The following is a 17,802-nucleotide window of genomic DNA, read 5'->3' as shown; positions in this document are numbered from 1 at the left end:
TCTCGCCTCAATTAATCTCACGCTCAATCAAAACAATGTTCTCAATGTGAAGCATGCAATTAATCCTGCCGTTATAACTAGGTAGTTGGGATGCCGACATGCAGCCCGACCGACGGCTGTTCAACATGTTACACTCAACTACTAAATCCGTACGCCAAATAAAGAGCTTTCGTATAGTTACGATCTAACTTCCCTCCGCGGCTCCGCTCATTAATGAAGTAGACGAGTAATTAAATATTAATCAATACTCGCATGGTGTTCCGCGGTAATCGATTCACAATTAATTGATAAGTCCGCGACTTAGTAACGAGAACGTAGGCTAGTTATCACTCGTAATAAAGTTATTATTGAACGCTAACCATTCTCGAACGTTTATTGATCTTGCTGATTATAAAATTGCTACATGCAGGAAACAAGCAATCGTTTTGATACATGGCAGGCCATAGCGAATTCTCTCATTGCCAATAAAGCAGTAGTTGTAATAGGAATATGAATCTTCATCAACTGAACATCTCGCATTCTATTGCTAAGAGACTCGAGCATACGGTACGTCTGCAAGATTTATTAAACTATCTGTAACAGATTCTTGCCGCACGTAAGATATGAAATGTACACGGCAAAACTACCTCGAATTTCTTCGAATTCTGCAGCTGAGTAACTACTTTAAAACAAAACCTCACTGTGGTGCTCTTAGTAACAAAGCATCAACGGTACATACATTCCAATATCCTTTCATCCACTCACGGATACAAGTCTGTGAACATCAGAATTATAATTAATATCTCACGCGAGCTCTTGCATAATCGCCACCACCACGTGTCGAGTTTCTGTCCATTTCTAATGTATTTATTCCTGTCTACTTTGTTACTTGCATAATTTAACATGTCCATTAAACATGGCATTAGTCTTCATGTCGAAGCACCAAAGGAAACCGTTAGGAACCGTGAGTACTAAGCGACATAATAGAAAAGGGACTAAACGGACGTTTTTATACTCGTCGCGGCAAAGGGTTAGATTACGTTTCAAAACAATACGCTTTTTGTATTTTTGTTGGCGTTTCATAAAGCTTTTATAGTTTAAATTGTGATGACTTTCTGTGGGAAAAAATACGAGAGGATTTTTGTTGTGTATGTTTTTTGATTGACTGTCGCTTTTGTCTGTCGTAAAGTATAGAGAACTGATTTGTCATTCCGATATTTTATTGAATATAACTTCATTGTTAAAACTCAGGCAGTGGAAAAATCACCATCTACATGTTTCATCATTAAAAGCGATGTTAATGGTGAAGTAATGTTGAAAAACACCTAATCGTAAGTCGTAACCCTTCGCTCAAAATACAAACATTAAGAAATTGTGCTCATAATTTCCTTAACGTGATCGCGAACTTTTTCAATTAAGCAATTATTTGTTGTTGAAAACTCAAGTCGAAAACTTGCTTTGATATTTCACAATTTTTGTATGATTTTTTTGCGGTGTCACGTTTCTTTAGCAGTCGAGTAGTACAATGCTCTACGGTTTAATGGGACTTTATAATGTAAAGTTTGAAACTCGACCTGTTCACTCGCTCCAAGAGTGTTGAAGTTTGGAATTTTCAATCGCTTCATCGATATTATATTGCACTTGAATATTTAATGTGGTGGTACAAGATTACGTGCAAGTAGTAACTCAGACTTTTCCCCTACTAATTATATAGTGAGTTGTAATCACAATCGCAATTTTATACAATTTCTGCCGTGATGTAGTGGGAAATGCCAAGAATTGTTTTTCCATTGTCCTGTACTTTGGTCTGTAGATGTCGTTTAGATAAATCTTAAGCCATTTGTTTACTATTTAATTTTTCTTGTTTGTAGAAAAAAGACAATTACGCGATTGTGTGGGTTTTATTATTCAAGTCATTATCTCGTATTGAGTGTAAATTTAAAGATACAATCTATTATATTTTCCATATTGCCAGAAAAAAACGTTTCTGAATATAAGACTTTATAGCGTAATTTTTTGGCTCAATAATGAAAATAGGTTACACACTTGCAATTGGTTACACTTTTGTACCTCCATAAGACAACAGACAAATTTACACAAAAAAACAAATCACTTTACAACATCAGAATAATAACGAGTTTCCATTACATTCTTGAAACATTATTAGCTTCTTAAAAAAACCTCGCAACTTTACCGTAAGCGTATCATAAAGTTTAATATACATTTAAATGTATAAGCAGGGAAACACTTGGAAGGAAAACATAAGTTAATTATACATGCGGAACACGTGTTTGTATGTGCGGAGACGACGGTGATCATCAATGACTTTGCTGAGTATAATTATGTACAATATTATGTACTAAGGAACGTGTAAAACGGAATTGGAGTTATATTTTAAGGTTACGGGTGCAGTTTTTAATTAAAATTTGGTAAAGTTTAGAATTTAAAAAAAGGTGTATATTTATAGAGGGTACGTACTTGTGGACTGAAGTGTGACGTCACACAATAAAGAAATATACAACATATCTTTTCTTATTTATACAAGAATATAAATTAGAACAAATATAAGTCACCTAGGTTTGATGAACAGGGTTGGTCCTATTCTATGGGACTGATATTGTTAATAGCAGAATGTAGGAGTTTTAGACCCCATGTAGTATGTAAACAATAATTTCTTTGTCAGTGATATAACTGAAAAAGCTAGTGACATTTCTTGTTTTTGCAAAACACGTCAAATTTCATTTCAAAATAGCTTTATTTTAGTTTAATTTTACGAAGTGACTGTATTTCAAAAAGTTATGGCCTTCCTGAAATATAGCATTACTTACATTGTTTACATATAACAGCATGACTGACAGCAATCATGGCTATTTTTCCTGACCGTGTGGGCGTATGTGTATTGATACACCCACGTTCTATCGTTGATATTTTGAATACCACGAAAAGACCGCAGCTCAAACGCATTTCGAAGAACGTTAATAATGTTTCTACCTGGAATTTAAGTTGAAAACTCTTTATCGGTAGTACTTGAAGGTCAACTAGGATAATTCAACATTCAATGCAATTTTCTCGTCACATTCTGATCTATGTTTTTAAGCAAGAATAATGACAAATTTCATACGTAGATGAAGGGAATCGGAAATTAGTAAGGATCGTAACAAGCGTTCTTTGGTGTCTGCCTAACCTATAGGAAAAAGACGTGATATTATGTATGTATTTATAGTAAATACGTAATATCGCGCCTGTTCTACCCGAACGTTTACATGAAGGTGTAATATACCCACGGAATTTGGCATTAACAATGTCAACTAGTCCCATGGAAATAAAAGCTTTTGAAAATAAGAGTAGGCCTTCTGCTTAGACCACCTAAGTAGTAAAACAATCGTGGGTGAAAGAGACAGAGCACACATGTCGTGACATTACGCGATTGCTACTGTAGAATGTATAAAAACGCAAATATTTACATTGGAAACTGTTAAACTTGCAAACTGTTATTTCGTGACGATAAACAATCATTTGAATGGTACGTTTACTTGTTTTATTCATGCGAATACTTGTATTGAGTATAATACATACTTTAAACGTCTTCGTATTAGCTCATGTTTAAGAAAAATCTCGGGAATTACTGGCCGGCCTCCAAAAGTACTGACTAGAATCAATTTACTAGATTTACCGTAAAACTACACTTACTAAAGAACTCGTTTGTCAAAATTAGGATTATAATGTGTAGCAAGTTCTATATAAACGAATTTAAGGTTTATGTAATCAGTTTGTATGTCTATCTGTCAGATTTTTCGACAAAACTTCTGACCCGATTTAGATGAAATCAAGATACATTTCAGTACGCAATACAACCTTTCAACCTTATATCTATACAACTGATATAAAGTAAACAACTTCTCATGTTCTTATTTTTTGTATATTATGTATATTTTTGTATCATTTAGCATAGTTTAAATAAATGAATGGCTTAAATGGTCAATATTCTTATATAAGTAAATAAATAAATATTCTATGTAAACTAAACATCGAGTGTAAACGTGACTATCAACAAACATGTAGATAGCATTTATCATTCTAATCTATCCCCTATCACTTTTATTTACAATCACGGCACTCCATCTATACTATTAACACCTATTGCAATTGATAATACACATTTATTACCTCCATAAAAGCATATAGAATATTATAGAATAACTAATACTTTTATGTAAAGTTTCCTGTTATTAAAAGCTTAAGTTTGATGTAACTAACGCCATCTAGTTTCAACTAATACAAACTACCAGTTAAGCACGCATCAATGATGATTTCAAAACACAATTACATAAAAATAATCCGTAACTCAGTTATGGAAATATGATTTCATTTGTATTAGTACATCAAACATTTGCATCAAATATCCGACTGATCTATTCTCGTTTACTCATCTTTATGTCGGTTATAACAGTTGAAACAAAAAGGTCTACTCTCCGACATCGAGGAGCATAATGGATTGTAAAAATTGCCGGTTTAACTTTTCAAATTGACTGATTCATTGTTATAAAGCGGGCGGGAGCGCTGAAACAATTTAGAGTTTCAGTCGGTACACAGTCGGTGGGATTTCATTTGCGGCTGTTTACCAATATTTGGCGGGATACCACCGGGATTTAACCTCGGTATCTCGTTGTTCTCGGATCGCGATATCACGCTACGACTTGCATACACGCCTTCAAATTACTATGAGTTTCTGTATGCTTGAACAAATTGTGTCGTTCTTGTTCACTCTAAGATTTGACATTGTTATTCTACTACAACCTCGTGGAGTGCAGTACAAACACATTGTTATATCGGCTATCAGTCGTCGTGTATCTTATTGCGTATCGATCTCCGAGACCGATTCAGTTATTAATCTGTGCGATAAGTTGGAGCCGAAGCCGCGGGACAGTCGCGGATGAAGATTTCATCTGGCTCGCCTGCTACCGCTAGAAAGGCGACGATTCCCTCACCGACTGGATTTGTTCATTTCCCTCCGCAGACATTTAAATGGACGTTTTATTTATTCAATAACAAAGTTGTGTTATCTTGTGCAACTTTTAATTAACGCGTACAGTTTCCGACGCAGTCGGTCGCCTTCTTACTTTCTGCTTTACGAGCATATCATTATTATTGGTACTTATGCAAATGATAGCGCATTCAAATAAAAATCCAGCGAGTTCAGTTAATTTTACATTCGCGCCGGCTTATATTAACATCTGCAACGTTGTTTGCATATTTGAGTGGCACAAATGAGTATTTGTTTTTAAAAAACTCCTTTAAGTTGTGCAAAATATTGTGACGTTCAATTACGTCTCGCACGTGCCGCGCATTTGTGCGAAGGTAACGTGAGAATTTGACAGTGAACCCGATGCATGCGGAATAAACAGAGCCGACCATCTTCCAATAAATAATATATTAGCGTACGTAGTCGGGAATAGTTCGCATCGCTACCCCGTCTTGCGGAGAATTGAGAAGTTAAAGAAAAGTACGGTTTGAAGGCGAGTCTCCGATACACTCCAACTCGCTCCAATCGAGACGCGCCGACGGGAAATTGAAGGATTCCACTATCTCTAAAGAGAATCTATTACTCGACGATAAGTGATATAACATTTTATGTAGACACTAGTTGACTTTATTTTTTTATTTCACTCGAAGGAGTAATGTTTCATTTAGATCGGTGAGCGAAATAAATCGTGTATCCGATATGCCAATTTAATCTCGGGGCGCCATCTATCGTGGCCATAGGTAGTGAGGGCTGCGAGGGTGTGGGGAGGGAGCGGGCGGGCGCTCGGCGTCCCACCCCCGGCCTCGGCCGTGACGCCCATACTACGCGCTACTACGTTATACGCTAACGTAGCTACATCTATTTGTAGAGCAGACACTAGTTTACTACTGATAGCACTACTAGTAGTGTATTGATGTGCACCGATTTAGACTATATCGGCCGCAGCATCGTCGGCCTGCTCAATGGAAACCGGCAATATTTAAAGTAGGTGGCGGCTAACAATTTCCGTTTCACTCTCAGCCGCGTGCCACCTCGGAACCTTAACGAAGTGTAAACGTTTCTTCGTCACAATATCCTCTAATCTCACCCGAAGATGAGGCATTTGCAACATAAATCCAAGGTTGGACCGTCGCCTGTCAAATGCGAAATTTATCGACAGCTTAATTCTTTAGCAATAACAGAGTTCATTTATATCCTCGACGGAATTGAATCAATTTGGATACATTTTTTATTTGAATCGAAGTATTTATTACGGGGCCGAAGGATATAAACATACGTACCTAAGCGATGTTGTCCTGAATTACTTGCCAATTTATCTGTTTGTTTATCGTTTACTATGAGAATAACGGTAAAGTTTGTCGGAGCAAACAGAGTGTTTAATAAATAAGGTGGAACGAGAGCAGCGTGTGTGTCATTTCGCCGAATCTTGGGAACAAAGGGATTGAAGAGGTGAATTCCGGAAGGTGCGCGCTCACCACCATACCATGTTATGTTTTATAGGTGGGTGACTGGGTGATAAAACGACTATAGAAATGTGAGTGGGATGCAACTATGGGTTTTCGACTTATACGACGCGGATTCGTGTTTTTTTTTTTCGATATCATGTTGCATTAACATTGATGCGTTAAAAAGCATGCTACAATTTCTGACACCCACACAAATATATTCCAATATAGTTTTGAAAAGCATTGTACGAAGCATTTCTGCCTTCTATTTTACATTCAACATGGATTACGACGTCATTTATGACGTATATTTTACATTGGATGATACTAAACATTATATTTATAATACGCAAGTCTGAGAACGTCTTACAAGTGAAATAAAAACGAAACTAGGGCGCCAGTCTCGATTGTGCCCGTATTCCAGTTTTCCGTAACTAAATCAACATTAATTTCGTGTCAGAAAAAGATTAAATTCTAAGTTTTGACTGGTATTAGAAGGATTTTCATATTCAAATTGGAACAAATCATGTTTTCGATTATGGATTGTGGCAAAACATACCGATGTTTTCTTTGTGTTTGTGGTTTAATAGAAATCGAAATGGGTTGATTTGTTTGACACAGATCTATAGCAATTACGACGTCTAGTCTCGACTTCTCGAGACGTACAACTTAGGTTATGAAAAATAGCTCACGCACATTTTTTCCAGCTCACAGCACACAGACAAAAGAGTTATGAGTGGTACGTGTTTGAATTGTGATCGTATTGCAATAGTAGGGGTGTGAGGTCTCGGAATACGGGCTATACGGGACACGGCATTAAAATGCAGTACGCGTATGGCCGACCCCGCCCGCCATACACTTCCTCTGGCTTGACGGCCGACGATCATTCGGTTACGCAATGTCCATACTCGCTAACGTTTTTACATCCTATCTATCCATCTCTCGTGCTGCTTTATTGTCACACTAAGGCCAAGGGCCCACTCGCAAACTTGTCTACAGGCCTGTCACAAATGGTATTTGTGAATTAAAACACCCTCTACTCTCTGCTGACAGTGTGCCACTTGAACGGTTCAATCAATATTTAAAGGCGTGTTTAGACACACATTATATACCAACGTCCACAAAGGGTTGCGCCGAGCCGAGGCTTAACTGGCTTAACTTGCATGCACCGACCGCCAACGACGTCGATCTCATGGAAAATTCACCACAATCAAAACTATAAACTCGTGCACAATCTCAGTAAGCTCTAATATGAAAGACGATTTGGCATCCACAAGGACCTGTCATCTTTACACAGACGATAAATAAAACGTCTCAACTACACAGTTTATCTACGATTCAATAACACACCGTATCGTCGGTAACAGAAGTGAGTCGCCGTCGACCGCGCCGTCGAACTAAACTCCTGTAAAAACAATGTGATCTCGATGAAAATTGAACTCTACAGTATCGTCGTCAAGTTTTATTCCGCATTAAAAAGATGTTGGGTGTTGCGAAATATTCCCCGAGTTAATACCGGATGAAATAATGGCGTCTGAAAGCTGAAGGCGAAGCGTCGCACTTTCCGCTTCCCGGTTGAGAGCTAATTTTTTTTTCTTGTTCGAGTTTGTCACTGCTCCGCTTTTTAGGTGATTTCTGCCACGGCTTTAAACGCTTGCGGTTCACAACTTACCATAGATGGAATTTTTAAAATGTTTGCTCACATGTGCACACATACCGTGTGACGTATGTTAAACGTGTTTACCTCATCGTGAGGTAATTGCCAATTGTGTTGTCATATCACTCTCACTTATAATATTTTTATTTGACATTTCAATCTTAGTTTGATTGAGCGTTTACGTGAGCGGAACTTTATCGCAACTGAGTGTGTCCACTCGCACAAGAGTTTAGTCAGTGGGATCAAACCGACTCTTGTATTGATTGTTCCCGTGATTTATAGCCCTTTGATTCAACTTAGGGATCCACAACGGCTTTGTTTCAAGTTTTTAGCAGGAATTTTCGGGTCGAGCCCTTATTTAAATTTACACGTGGCCCATTTACTGAGTTTGTAAGTCATCTACTAAGTTTAATCCCGATCAATGGGTTGATGTCGTCTTTGAACCCTTTTTCTCACGATATACAGTTACGATATTAAAAGCTATTATAATTTATATAATTTGCGCGTTAGGGCGCTCGGTGAAGTTTGAGCCGACCTTGCCCCATCCCCTGCGACACACCGGATGAGGGGCGCAAGGTGAATTTGCGCGCGTAACACAATAAAGTCAACTGGCCAACGCAAACACGCTAGTTGAGAATAAACAATTAACATTTTTACTTGTCCGCGTTACACACATTAAACTATTGAAGGGGAATTGTATTACCCGACCGATTGTAGTAGCTTACTCCGTCACTGGTGGGCGATTCCGCTAAGTCGTATCTCATTTGGCAGTTTGTGTGCGAGGGTCAGTGCCAATGTGGCTAAGTTAGATATGCATATGAATTAGAGCCCGAAGCTCTGTAGAAGCGGACCGTTTAATTTTCCAGCGTGATATTAATTTTAGGGTAGTGATTTCGGCGCTGTATTCATGCGAGAACAACCCTCTATTGTAGATGAGCGTTGATGATAATGTGGATCACTTTGTTATTAAATTGTTGTAATAATTTATCAGGTGAGAGCTCGGGTGCCGTGTTTGTTTTGTGCGGTACAAAGTTCGCCGTTTAAATGTACTGCGAATTTGCTGATGTTAGATAACAGAGGTGTAAAAAATGTTTTATCAACCGAATGATATAACACGGTACAGTGGTTCGCCCAGCAATTAAATTAATAACCGCGTGAATTATCATCATAAAACACATTAAAATCACTGTTCTAGTTATATTATTAACTATAAAATGGTATCAATTCTGATTGCGCTACACATAATCCAGGTTAAAAATCGTAAAGTATTCAAATAATCCCACGATACACCAAAACTAATTTATTAACGAGTACTTGAATTAATCACTGTATCGCATCTGAGATAGCTCTAAAAGTACGTTTAGAGTCGTCCATTTTCAAAAAGTAATTAATTATGAAAACGCTCAATCAAATTTAGCGTTAACCGTCAGATACAGAAATGGGAACGTTAATTCTCCCGCCGTGAAACTTGGTCGGACCCGCGGCCTCTGTTCCGTAAAATTATACATCTAATCTGATATTTCGATATTCATTTACAATAGAAACCTTACCGTTTTCTCGTTAGTTCGAAGTTATTTCCCACAAATCTGTTTAATTTTCATATTAAATTGGATATTGTATGCCATCTGGAAGTGTTATTACGTAGTATGTTTATTACCCTACAAAGTAAACACTATGAGGAAAAACTCGATAGTAATAATTTAAACATTATACGTAATATTTACTTGCATGACGTCATAACATATTTTTTCCGAGATAATTCGCGTCAATGTCATTAAGGCGTATACGAATTGACGTTGCGGAGGAATAAAGTGTATATTTAAAAGCGTCCATTGGTTGTATTCAAGGGCTCGTGAATCTTTTGTCTTCCTTTTGGGAGTTTCCCCTCCTACTTTATATTGTCAGATTCTGATGCTTCGGGATAAAAAAAGGTCCTTCCAATAATTATGCAATACTTTGACAGTGAAATTTCATTACGATTATTGCTTTGTTTTATTTCACGAGTTGGGAAATCTTACGATATTCTATTTATTACCGTCTTATCAAAGCAATTGAATAATTTCAGTGGAGATTGTGGAATTTTATCAGACTATAGTAATGACTGTGCTCTTAAGTGAAGAAATTTAAATGACGCACTAAAGTTGTTCAATTGAAGGATATTTCGTAAAACTCGTAGCTATTAATATTGGTCGATTGTGTAGTTACTGTACAAGCAAGCTGAATAGCTGAAATATCTGACGGTTCCGGAAATAGATTGGTTTGTCTGTACTCTGTTCGTATACGGACTATAGACCACTTGCACTGTGTTCCGCCAATACGTTTTATTCCTATTCTCTTGATATTACATTTATATCAACGTGAATCTCGTCTCGACGCTTGATTCGCTCAATCGTCTACCAACCACGATTAACGATACTTAATTAATATTTAAAGAAAACTTATTAGTTTGATTAGTATTTAAAATAATAATGAATTCCAAAACTAATAGGCTTTGCTAAACGAATCAGCGATACAGTTCCATATTAAAATGCAAATAACATTATGAAATATTGTTATTGATGTGTTCTCAATGTGATTATAACGAAACTACGGTATTAATGGCACCATCATTCATTCATAATAAATGTAAGCGTTTAATTAGCGGCATGTCCGTAGCAATCTAACGCCGTATGCATATAATAGTGCAACGAATGACGCGCGTCCGAAAGGCGCGCGGTCAGTACACTCGCGCGCGTCGGTGCGTCGCGACGTTCGCCGCGTACAGTTACGAGCGCGACGGTACCCACGTGCCGCAGACAAAAATAAATAAACGCGTCGCGTCGCGTGCCTCGCGCACCACCTCACCACCTCACCGCCGCGCCCTCTGCACCGGTACCCTTATCTCGCATCCCAACATTATCCACCTTTACACTCATAACCCATCCTTATTACTTTTTATCATACAAATACCCAATGACCAGTTTTAATTTTTTTCAAACCAAAACGCCTCGTCGGCGAGACCTCAGACGAAATCGATGAAATGCAAACATGTTGATGTGCGAATAATCAAACCCCGATTCAACCACCCTCGTCCGATGCGAGTAATAATAGCGAAGGGGCGCGGGTGGTACGTGCACCCGCTCACGTATACACCATGCATGCACTTAGCCAATTCCAATTGGGTTATTCGGTATTCCCATCGATACACCATTTTCATACGTCAAAACATTTAACATCCAATATTTAGATTCATTGTCTTGTTTACACGTGATAACCTACCCCCAAAAGAAATTAATTAAACGAAGTGCCGCTCCTTGGAGACTTTCAAGGATCCAACTCCTTTTAAATTGATTTGTTTTTAAAAGAAAACGTTTTCTTATTAAGTTTTCCATTTCATTTCAATCCTGTGAACTTTGAAAATGAAAAGTGCGTGCTGAAACATTGATTGCTATTTCTGTACCGTTGTACTTTCTTTGTTAATTAATTTGTTAATTCTAACAATCAAGAATAGCCCGGCGAGGAGTTGTGCGATTGATCGGGCGACTAGTCGAGTTTATTTTGTGAATAGAGGGGAAGTAGGGTCTCCTTTGTCACCACCTGTCCGTTGTAATAGGTTTCGGAAGACGCAACGCAGTCGCAACCGGCAAGCGGCGCGAGCGCATCTGTCTTCGTTTCGCGCCAAAACGACATGTGTTCTTTACATTAAAAAGTTTAAAACTAACAGTGCTTACAGAGTGTTTTGTGATATTGATATAATGTGTAAGTGATATTGACAATATGATGTTGGGATTACTCACTTCGGATTTTGGATACCAGAACCGGTTGACCCTACTGCAGCAGCTCATTGAATGCGGTGATGTTCTATTGGGTCGGGAACTGGTTCAATATGGTGGGTCACTTATATGCACATAATAATATCTATTTATTGTCATATACCTTATCTACCAGTGTACTTTAGGGTGGTGCATACATAATACAAAGTAAATGCAATTCAATGTACACAAAACAATGTTTTTATTATAATTTTAAGTGTGTTATCTTATCGATTAAGGACTTAAAACTGTGTTGATGAATCGTGTGCAATATATCATGAAGTAATAGTGCGAAATAATTATCATTAACAAATATTAGAGATAGTAAATGAAGTATTTGTTACATCATATTTCGCGCCTCTTTTCTTGAACATCAAACATTTTTCGTATAATTGACCAAATTTACATTTAATTGATACTTATTCTATAGTAATACACGAACATACGGGCATATGAATATTACACGAACGACTTAAAACGGCCACGATACAGCTAAGAGATACAATCTCACACCCATTAATTAAAAATATGTTAAACCAATGTTTTGCTAACAATTTTAACTTGCAACCTGTGCATATTTTTTCCATATTAATTGTCCTATTAAAATATAATACCTGAGAGGGTGTTCGCAATTACTACATAACATCACGACAGTATTCCTTACGAGGGATCCGGCAGTCGTAAAACACCTGCTTTTTACTATACTATCGTTCTAATTGAACCTTCGGCATTTTGTTCTTACCGAGAATTTTCTATTAAACATCTATATATGTATCTGAAAAAATAAAGTGGTGTTAGTTACACCATTTATAACTCAGGAACGGCTGAACAGATTGGGTTGAAAATTGGTGGAGGGGTAGCTTAGATCCGGGAGACGGATTAAGGATACTTTTTGTCCCGCTCGACCGTGTTTGCACATGGTGGAAGAACAGAGCATGAAAACAACACCAAGTAGTCATGATCTCCTGGTAACTGTGAAAAGGTTCTTATAGGGAGAGAAAAGAGTGAGCAAAGCTGTGCGGGTCGGCTAGTTTTTATTAATAACACATAAACACCACTTGTATACCTATTGATAGTGATAAGTCATGAATGGTTCTAGGTACTACTGAGTCATGACACGAGGCATGTGTCATTTCTAACTTCATGATAGTGATGAGGAATATGGCTTTGATTTGTAAATGGTGATGTACTTTAACCCCGCATAGAGAAAATAAAAAAAAATTGAACTGAAGGCAATTTTTGGGTCTTTATCTTGATTTTTCTATTACTCATCGGCGCCTCTCCAAAACTCAGCAACATCCTGCATCCTGTAGCATAGTGCTTTCATTTGTTAAGTAATTTATAAACAGCATAAGTCTTCAGTTTAACTGGACACTCTGCTACTGGACCCACTGGCCCACTTGAGTACAAATTGTTCGTCATTTCGGGTAAATAATTCTCCGTATTATTTATTAAGCCTCCTATGAAAAATTATGACTTATCTGGATTCGTAAAGCTTTTGTCATTGGTTTAACAAACAAGAGGTATCAGTTGTTCATACTTCTGCTGCTTAGTCTTTTTCTTGACTGTCGTGTGATGACTAGAACACTCGCACTACAATACATCAAGTGGATAAGTGCTAATGTTCATTCTTCAGTCGTCTCCATCTCTAAACGATGTCTACTTGAAAAGAGGGTGATCTATTAATAATACAAGGACCCCTATTTTGAACGTTTTATAAATAACGGTGAAATTCTTTCTAATGTGAATGACGTGTGTAGTTTTTGATGGTTAAACGATCGCACTTAAAAAACGTCACTTGAATTTGAGTAACGTTTTAGTAATGCTGTCACATTTATAATGTGTTGAAGAAACAGAGACTTTTAAATATTACTTAACCTCTGTGAAGTTTATATGCACTCGAAACCGATGGATGGGTCGAGAATCAAATGACGCCATTAAATAAATCATTTCTGCTGCAGGAAGAATCTAGTTCAAATAAACATTGTAAAATCCTTTTATCCTTAACCATTAGGTGTTTCTGCATTTCAAGCGTTTACTCTCAGAATCAGAGGGGTAAAGAAATAAAATAACTTCCTTCTTTTCGAAGTCAGCTAAAAATTACAAAAAAAAGATATCCGACAAACCGCAAGTTTAAAATATGCGTATATTTTCTCAATTCCTACTAATACTAATACGGTGAGAACAGTGCGAAGTGAACCGGCGATAATAATGCGGCGCAGCGTTTGACATGCGCACGCGCAAGTCTTCGATCGTATCGACACATTATTTATCGACGTATTGTGCCCGTATATTGCCTTAGTGTTTTAATTAACGGTTATATAAACCCCATGTTTATATAATATGTCTTTGATAGGTCAAATATATTAATTAGGATTGTGGAATGTACCAACTAGCTGACCTCAAGTTGCGTTCAAACTTTCTTCTCCCATTTGAATCCCTATTAGGAACAAAATTGCCTTTGTGTCTATAACTATCTCTGTACCGACTGACATCGAAATCGATCCAGCAATTTACCGATAAAGGCGTAACAAACAAACATTCGTATACAATATTATTATATGTTAAAAAAGTTGTTTAACTTTGTAATCTACAGAATCAAAAAGCAACTCGCAAATGATAATCTTCCTTGACAATTTTCTTTCGTAAAGCGGACCTATCATTACATCACCATGGGAAATCCAAGATTTTATTTAAACTTTGCCATAGGGAAATCCGGTGCTAATATTGAGTCAACAGACGCCATAGATAAAGTGTGACGGAGTATTAGATACGCCTAAAAGTTCTTAAAAGTATATACAAATGTAATTTGGTTTTGTTAGAATGTTATAGTTTCCTTTGCGTCATACCTTTGTGAAATCCCAAACCTCAGTGTGAAAATGTGGTAGTAGAATTTTACCCAAATCGGACTGACAGTTTTTGAGATCAACGCATTCAGTTTTTGAGACAACCAATCTCTTTGACTGTATGATACTTGTTATAGGGTGAACGTATTAAAATACATTATTGAATGTGTTTCAAAGTTCACCTTTTTATCGCAAATATAAAAGGTTTTATTGCTTTCATAATTATTTTATTATGCAATTACCACTATTAGTATTTCCGTGTAGTACAGTATAAACCTGTTGTACGTGAAAAGAAAACTAAAACAAGTTAAAAATAGGCTTTATTCGCAGATGTATCATATTTACATCCGTAGGGACCAAATTGATGTTATTTATGTTTTATATATTTAATTAAATAATTGTTATTGTAATTTATAGGCAATTAGCCAAATACGTGGTCACGCGCAGTAGGTACAGAACAATCATGACGAATCGACAAGTCTACCTCTTAACCTACTTATATTATCTGTTTCACTTCCTTGCTAAGTAAGCTGTTTATACCTAAATAATGTACAGTTCTTTAAGATTTCAATTTATACATTTTGTTGCTAAATAGCATGATCTTTACATCGGTAGAATATGAAAACGTCAATATGATTTGGAATAAGAAAATAAATACAAGCAGACGAATCTACAAGTAACTCGACTATTACATAAAAAGTTATTTCCAAATCGAGCTGTTCTTAATAATATATTTAAAAAACTTTTACTGTTTTACTTAATAACATTTTAAAAATCACTTGGGCACGTGTAATGGCGGTTACAAAACCTGTTAATAGCTCAAATAGCAAATGAGGATTTATTACAGGAAGACAATTTATAGTTTTTGTCGAACACTCATTGCAATTATTGCACTCATTTATCGACATTATAGTTGAATTCACAAATAAAATATTTTATCTACCCGCAAATGTTTGGTGAAATATTTCAGCTGATTGATAGTGCGGTCTCATTGCGAGCGATTAAACGTATTAATTAAATAATCATTATTATCATAATGAATCCTATTATGTCTAAAAAAATATTAACGAATTTCATGACAGCATGCACAGTCTTGGGGACTGTGCATGCTGTCATGAAATTCGTACCCGCACTAGGCTGTGTGGTAGATAGACTCAACTCGATTCTAACCCCATCCTCCCTGGAGAAGACCCTTGCTGCAGTAATTGGATCAGTAATGGCTTAATAACATTCAAAAATCAAATAAATTCATTCATTTAGGTCAAATGTTGACACTTTTACGTCACAATTACTGATTCTACAACTAGCTCGTAAAGGGTTTAAAGCCTTATGAGAAGAGCTAGTAAGAAATAATTTATATACTCGTAATTGCATTCAATTATCGTGACAGGTATTATGAAGTCCTCTGTCTGTCATGAAGCATGGCAGGTTGATGATATAAATATACTTGTTAAAAACGGTTTTAAAATTAATTACATGTACATTCTCCTTCCTGTCTTTAATAATGATGGTATTGCATTAATTTCTCTTGTAAATTATACATCATTAGTTTTCTGACATGAACAAGACATGTTACTTGGACTTATTGATTTTTATATATATTTTACAGTAAATAATTAAATACAGCGTTTTTAAACCACACAGACCTTTCGATTTATTTTCCAGTTGACCATTATTTGCAATTAGTACATTTTAATTATTTGTAAAATGGCTTAAAATAAAAGATACCTATTAAACGATTAAGTAGATTATTATCCATTATAGAAATATGTAACATAAACATTATAATTCTAGCTTCCCTTTAAAACGCATTCATCTTATACCTTTTACTAAAGATTTCCGAGCACTCTTCAAATTACTAATTAAATATAAATGCATCAAAATTAAATTGGTTTATGTTTTTCTCAAAATCGCTTTCCGCTTTCACAGAAGCCCCGCCCAAACCCTCTGTGGTCCCATTAACCGCGTACACGCGTATGTCACACGAACATAATCAAAATAAAGTGACACTGCATCAACAAGCTTCGTGTTGCAATCGAGAGCTAACTTTTATAGTTTTGTCGAACGCCAGTATCAATTAAAAACTATGTTACACGTTTTTTGTACCGCGCTGTGGTATTTCCGAATATACTTTATGAAAGCGATATTGTACCTAATGGTTGCCTTTTGTAGGTTTTAGACAGAAGTCTCGAACTTATCCACATTATTTTTTGCTTAAGGACAGTTCCTCGGCTTGTGAATAAGTGTTGGATAACAAAACCGATAGATAGAGTGGCTGAAAATGTATGAAAATAAATGTCAGATATCCACCTGATAAACTGTCTAATATTTATTTATTTAGAAGTGATGAAACCGGTGATGCCTGCGAATAAACCCTTGAATATAACAATTAGAATATTCTACAAACTATCATACAATATGTGACCTCTCGACTACGTCTTGTCTTCACAAGCTTTCAACAAAGCTATAGGCAATTCCATTGAAATGCTTGTCAGACCCAGTTTAGATTTAGTTTCTGAATCACTGACATGCAAAATCGTGGAGTAAACGTTTCGTATCTTCCCCACCCTACACAAATCGAGAGAAAACAAATACCCACTGATTTATAGAGGACAATGTCAATTTTTGACGGTAATTTGCTTTGTTTCAAACAAACAGTAAGGACACAAAAAATCAAACGTATTTTCTACTCCATCCATTGATCCACATCACAATTGCTTAACTGGTTGTGAAAAAACAAATAAATTTCAATGGAGAATTATTTTGGTCTCGCATTTCGTAACTAATTGGTTGCAGTAAACAATGAAGGCAAAAAATACCGCCCAGTGTATATATTACCCATTTTTTACCCCTTTTTACGCAACGAAGGACCAATTTCTAAGGACACTGTTACAGTTTTTGTTTGAAATTAATGTTTGTATGGTTCCTTGTTTCGTACTTCATAAACTCCTTTTGTGGCTTCGCAAGGACTTTCCTGGTCAAACAATAAATGTTCTTGGAAATATGTTTGTGAAATTACCATTCGGGAATTTGTGCCTAAAGAAGTTTATTCGAACAGCCA

The 17,802-nt window shown here is 36.5% G+C and overlaps 1 protein-coding gene across 6 annotated transcripts in view; it reads left to right on the top strand.

Annotated features, from left to right (window-relative positions):
* The window catches only part of LOC142980625 (uncharacterized), a 224,501-nt gene that overhangs the window by 175,462 nt on the left and 31,237 nt on the right, over window positions 1-17,802 (top strand). Inside the window, exons 1-2 of one of the 6 annotated variants that reach the window (XM_076126117.1) lie at window positions 10,742-10,975; window positions 11,697-11,972. The exons of 4 other annotated variants lie outside the window; for them this stretch is intronic. In XM_076126117.1, coding sequence (XP_075982232.1) covers window positions 11,861-11,972 — 112 coding nt within the window. In that variant the 5' untranslated portion in view covers window positions 10,742-10,975; window positions 11,697-11,860. Of the gene's footprint in view, window positions 1-10,741; window positions 11,973-17,802 lie in introns of those variants that run through there. One more of the 6 variants, XM_076126118.1, reaches the window with a different exon arrangement.

The sequence above is a fragment of the Anticarsia gemmatalis genome, chromosome 18 (assembly GCF_050436995.1).
Source record: "Anticarsia gemmatalis isolate Benzon Research Colony breed Stoneville strain chromosome 18, ilAntGemm2 primary, whole genome shotgun sequence".
NCBI lineage: Eukaryota > Metazoa > Arthropoda > Insecta > Lepidoptera > Erebidae > Anticarsia > Anticarsia gemmatalis.
This window is presented reverse-complemented; position numbering and strand designations above follow the sequence as displayed.